This window comes from Fonticula alba (genome assembly GCF_000388065.1).
Source record: "Fonticula alba strain ATCC 38817 unplaced genomic scaffold supercont2.12, whole genome shotgun sequence".
Classification (NCBI taxonomy): Eukaryota; order Rotosphaerida; family Fonticulaceae; genus Fonticula; species Fonticula alba.
The window spans coordinates 215,189-220,695 of record NW_009242982.1 but is presented as its reverse complement, the minus strand read 5'-3'; the positions used below and the strand labels follow the sequence as shown (position 1 = coordinate 220,695).

At 72.3% G+C, this 5,507-nt stretch overlaps 1 protein-coding gene across 1 annotated transcript in view; it reads left to right on the top strand.

Annotated features, from left to right (window-relative positions):
* Positions 1-5,507, top strand: part of H696_05593 (hypothetical protein) — a gene marked incomplete at its 5' end in the record, with an annotated part of 18,730 nt that overhangs the window by 6,519 nt on the left and 6,704 nt on the right. Inside the window, 4 exons of the mRNA XM_009499408.1 lie at positions 1,961-2,439; positions 2,605-2,683; positions 2,909-3,178; positions 3,458-3,645. Of these exons, the coding sequence (XP_009497683.1) occupies positions 1,961-2,439; positions 2,605-2,683; positions 2,909-3,178; positions 3,458-3,645 (1,016 nt within the window). The remainder of the gene's footprint in view (positions 1-1,960; positions 2,440-2,604; positions 2,684-2,908; positions 3,179-3,457; positions 3,646-5,507) is intronic.

Sequence of the window (5,507 nt, the reverse complement as noted above, 5' to 3'; positions counted from 1 at the left end):
TTCTCGGCCGTGTCGGGCTGCGGGTCGGCCGATGTCGGCGCCCCGGGTGGTCCGGCGCGCGGCCGGCCGGCGGCCAACGGCCCGGTGGCCACGGCGGCCATCCTGCGCAATGCGCACCTCTGGCAGCCCTTCGAGGCGGCGGCCGGCAGCCCGACCGCCGGCGGCGGTGACGATGCCTGGTGGCATGGCCAGCTGGCGGCCGCGGCTCAGGCGGCCCCGGGTTTCTTCGAGAACCTCGCCGGCCGGCAGAAGGCCGGGCCAGCGGCGCCGGACGAGCTTGCGAGCCTCGAGCCCGGCGTCCAGTGGCTCCTGCAGATGGCCAGCCTCCGGCGGGCCGGCTACACGGCGGTGCACTTTGCGCCTCTGCAGCTCCGGTGCGTGTGCACAGAGGGATGTGTGTGCAGGGTTGGATGTGTGTGTGTGTGTGTGGCGGAGCACGAAAGGCAAGGGGGGCGGGCCAGTGCACGGATGCCACCCTGTGGCTGCCTAGCAGGCGAGCGGAAAGCCCCCAGGCCCCCTGCATGGCGGCTGGCCAGCACGCTTTCGCCCGGGGCTAACTTCTCTCCCCCCCTGCCCCCCCGCCCCTCGGTCGCTTGATCTCGGACTCCGGGCCCCGGGTGTTGGGCGCTCCCCTCGACGCGGCCTTGGCCCGAGTGTAGCGGCCCCTCGGACTCGGCCTACTCGCTGGCGGACCACTTGCGCCTGGATCCGTCGGTGGTGGCGGTGCTGCGGCGGGCACCGGCCGAGGGGGCGCCCCAGCCCCCGACGGCGGCCGGGCTCGGCTTCCAGGCCAGTGCGGCCATCCTCCGGCAGATGACCCAGCGCCTGGCGCGGGTGTGCGGCCTGCGCGCCTGCACCGATGTCGTGTGGAACCACGCGGCGGCGCCGCCCTTCCGGCCGATCTCCACCGACCTGGCGGTCATGCCGGTGGCCGACCGCCGGGTGACCCCCTCCGGGCCGCTGTCCCCCAACCAGGGCATCGACCATGTGTACCGGATCCTCAGCCCGGAGCTCCAGGCCGAGGCCAACCTGCACGACATCGACCTGGACTGCCCGCCGGTGGGGGCCGGCCCCGGGGGTGGGCAGCCACGCGCCGGGGCCGTGTGGCTGCGGGAAAACCCGGACGCCAGCTGGAATTTGTGGACCGCCCCGTGGCTGCGCCCGGCCTGGGAGCTGGACCGCGCCATCATCCGCTGGTCGGCCCGCAACCCGGGGGCCATCACGCACGAGGTACGCCCCTGACCGGGCCGGGCTGGGGTGGGGTTCTCTTTCCTGCCTTACTTGGGCTGGTCCTGCGGCAGATGCGTGTGTGTGTGTGTGTGTGTGTGTGTGTGTGTGTGTGTGTGTGTGTGCCGGGTGGCCCTCGCGGGCGTGTCCGTTGCATTCTCCTCTCCCCGACATGCGTTTGCTGACGCCGACATGCTGCGCCACGCGCACCGCCGCCGCCGCCGCCGCCGGACGGGGACACGGGCGCGCCTGTATACGTTGTCTCCCCCCATGCGCGTCGCCGCGGGGGCTCGCGCAGGACCAGATCGGCCCGATGATGGCCCGCTTCAAGGAGGAGGTCATCGACCGGCTGCGCCTCTGGGAATACTATGTCTACGATGTGGAGTGTGCGTGGGCAGACTGCCTTTCCTTGGCTGGCCATCCTGGCCGGCCCGGGGCGGCCGCCCTGGTGTTCGGGGTGGCTGCAGGGGCACCGATCGCGGCGCAGACCCCGGCCCCTGATCGCGGCGCAGGTCCCGGCCCCTGATCGTGGCGCAGGTCCCGGCCTGCGAGCACGGCCTTCACCCCGTCCGGGGCCCACATTCGCATGTCTGACCCCTTTTCCCCGGTGTGCCCCCCCCCCCCCCCCCCCCCCCCCCCCCCCGCCCCCGCCTCTGGCCCTATGCATATGGATATGCTGCGCCGCGTTCCGCTGACACATGTGTTGCTGGCCCGGGCGCCGGCCGCCGCGCAGAGAACCACATCGCCACGGCCACGCGGGCCATCCGCCGGGCCATCGCCAATCTCAACTTGCCGCTGTACCACTCGTACGAGGCGGACATCCTGCGCGCGGCGCCGACGGCCATCGCCAACCGCCTGCGGTACGAGCGCCTGGATCCGCACGGGCCGCGCCTGCCGGCGGAGATTTCCCAGCGCCACCCGATGGTGTCGCCCTACTTCTCGGCCTGGCGCGGGCCGTACACCGGCCAGCCGAAGTGCGCCACCGGCCCGGCCATCTGCACCCGGTGGTGGGTGGAGGCCGACTGCCAGGGGTACTCCGACGAGCTGGCCCTCATCCCGGATTGCATGATCCAGGCCAACAACGGCTGGGTGTGGGGGGCGTCCGGGTCCGACGGGCGGGACTTTGTCGAGCGCGCCGGCGGCTCGGCCTACCTCCGGCGCGAGGTCATTGTCTGGAGCGACTGCATCAAGCTGCGCTATGGCGAGGGGCCGGTGCGTGTGTGGGGCCCTGTCCGGGCGCGGGGCGGGGGCCTTTTTTTTTTCTTCTTTTTTGCCCGCCCCCCCCGCCTTCCGCGCATGCTCCGGTTATCTGACTCGCTCTTGCTGCCGGGCGGCCCCGCGGCCGCGGGCCCCCGCCTGTGCGCCTGGCGCCCGCAGAAGGACTGCCCATTCCTGTGGAACTACATGAGGGTGTACACCAAGTCCATGGCCAGTGCCTTCGACATGTTCCGCATCGGTGCGTGCCCGGCGGACACGGGGCGGGGCTGACCGGCTCGCGGCTGTCGTTGCCGGTGGTGTGGGGGGTGGCCGTGTGCATCGGCCGGGCCTTGTTTTTTTTCTTCTTTTTTTTTTTTTTTTGCTGCTTCCCCCCTGGGCGGGGCCCTCCGGCGCCCGGATGCTGACCCTCCCTGCGCCACGGCCCGTCGGCATCCGCCCCCCCCCCCCCCCCCCCCGGACCCAGACAACTGCCATAGCACGCCGCGGCATGTGGCGGAGTACCTGCTGGACCAGGCGCGCCAGGTGAACCCCGGGATCCGGGTCATCGCCGAGCTCTTCACCGGGCGGGCGTCGGCCGACCGGGCGTATGCCGCGCGGCTGGGCCTGGACGCGCTGGTGCGCGAGGCGGCCCAGGCGCGCAGCACGCCGGACCTCATGCGCCTGCTCGGCGAGGCCATGGCCTCGGGCATGGGCGACGGGCACCTCGGCTACCCGGGCTACTGGTCGCTGCTGAGTACGTACCGGCGGGGGTGCTGTGCTGGGAGGGCTTTTTCTTTGGCCTCCCCCCGCGAGCCCGGGTGCCGGGGCCGGGGGGCTGGCTGGCTGGCCTGCTGCCGCGGTCCGGGGGCGAGGGGAGGGGCGGGCCTCGGGCTCGCGGCCCGCTGGCCGGCTGGCGCGCGATCGCCAACACGGGCCCCTGTGTGGCTGCGTGGCCCGGGGACGCTGGGCTGCGCCCTCGCACGCGGTGTACTTTGTGTCCTCTGACCGTCCACCCCCCTGCGGGCGCCCGCAGCCCAAGTCACCCCGACCGCCATCCTGGCGGACCAGACGCATGACAACGATGTGCCGACCGACCCGCGCATGCAGCTGGCCAAGGCGGCCCTGGTGTCGCTGGTCGGCGGGCGCGGGCCGCGCGCCAGCGTCATCGGCGCCGACCGGCTGTTTTCCCGGCGCATTGAGGTGTGCGGCGAGCGGACGAAGGTGCGCGCATCGGCCGGTGGCCGGCGGCCGGTGGGCGGGCGGGGGCAAGCGCGGGACCCGTGCGGCCGGAGCATGGCCGAGGGGAGGGGGGGGGGGCCGGGGCGGCGCTTGTGGGCTTTGTGCCTTTGTGTTTGCCTTCCCTCCCGGCGTGCGCCCGTGCGTGGTGCGGGTGTGCGTGTGTGCGTGTGTGTGTGTGTGTGTGTGTGGCCGGCACTGACACCGGTTTTGATGGCGGCGCGGTGGTGCCCCTCCCCGCGCCGGCGAGCAGTACCCCGTGGTGACATCCCTCGCGGCCCTGGAGCCCGGTGCGTATTCCCGGGCGCGCGTGCTCGCGACTCGGCCTCCTGCCTGCCCCCGTGCATGACGGCCTCGCTGACGTGCTTCTGCGCCTGCGCCTCGCGGCCCGGCGGCGTGCGTCCCCCCCCCCCCGCCCGGGCGACAGTCAAATCCAAGCTCATGCGGCTCTTCGCCCGGCTGGCCCCTTGCCGGGATTCCGGCGTCCACGCCGTGGGGAACTGGGCCACGTCGGTGGCCCAGCGCGGGGAGTTCATCGTCATTCGCCGGTGGCGGCGCGAGGCCCCGGCCTGCATGGCGGCCAAGTGCCGCGGGATGTGCAACGAGCCGGACGGCCCGATGACCGGGGGTGCGGACGATGAATTCGCCGTGACCTGTGCCTCGGCCTTTGTGCTGGTGGCCCGGCCGGCCTTCGGCGATGGGTTTGACCAGACGCCGGACCATCGTACGTGCTCGGTGGGCCTGTTCTTTTGCCTGGCGCCGTGCATCGGGCCGTGTGCGCGCGCGCGTGTGTGTGTGTGCACCCCGGCGAGGTGTGCACGTGCGTGCGATGGGGACTGACACGCTGTCCCCTCTCTCGGTCCTTCGCTGGCGCCCTGCCTCGCTGCGTGCCTTGCTCCGGACTCGCGTGCGCGCGCTTGCCCGCCCGGCATCCAGATGTCAGCGCGGACATCCCCCTGGAGCAGACCGGCTTCCAGCCGGTCATGATGTCCTGGGTGGAGCTGGACACCGACAGGCGGCGCAAGTGGCTCGAGGCCCAGGCGGCGGCCGGCGGGCATGGCCCCATCGGCCCGGTGGACTGGGCCCGCGTGCATGATCTTGGCATGCAGAAGATCTGGGATGGTACGTAGGCCCGTCCACTTGCGTTTGCTTGTGGGCCTTTCCCCGGGCACCCGGGGGGGGGGGGGGCGCTCGAGGGGAAGGCACACGCACCGGGACACGTCACTCACCTTCCCCGGCCCGGGGCTGTGCCGTTCTTTTTTTTTTCCCCCCTCTCCCGCCCTCCGGCTCTGCGCTGACGGCCGGGTGGCGGCGCGCACAGAGGACCGCCTGCACATGCACGAGGAGAAGGGCGGCCTCTTCACGCGGATCACCTCGATGCGCCTGCCGCCGGGCGGTGTGCTGCTCCTGCGCGCCCCGGTCAAGCTCTACCTGGACCGGGAGGATGCCAATCCGGCGGCCAGCCCCGAGCACCTGGTCCCGGTGCCGGTGCACCCGCCGACCCCCTGTCCTTGGACCAGCTTCGATGAGTGTTTCCCGGAATTGGGCGGTGCGTGCGGGGCCCTCCCCTTGCGTGTCCATGTGTCCTTGTGTGTGTGTGTGAGAGAGAGAGAGAGACAGTGTGCGGCGGCGGGGGCGTCGGCGGGGGGCCTGGGCGGGGGCCGGGCTCTGCCTGACAGCAGGGGCGCTGCCATGCTCCGGGCTTGGGTCCCAGGCTGGAGGCCACACACGCACGCGCGCATACACACGCGCGCACACACACGCACACACGCACACATACGTACATATATATATATATGCAAATGTAAGCATGCACTAACCGCGCGTGCTACGCCGCCCGCCCCACC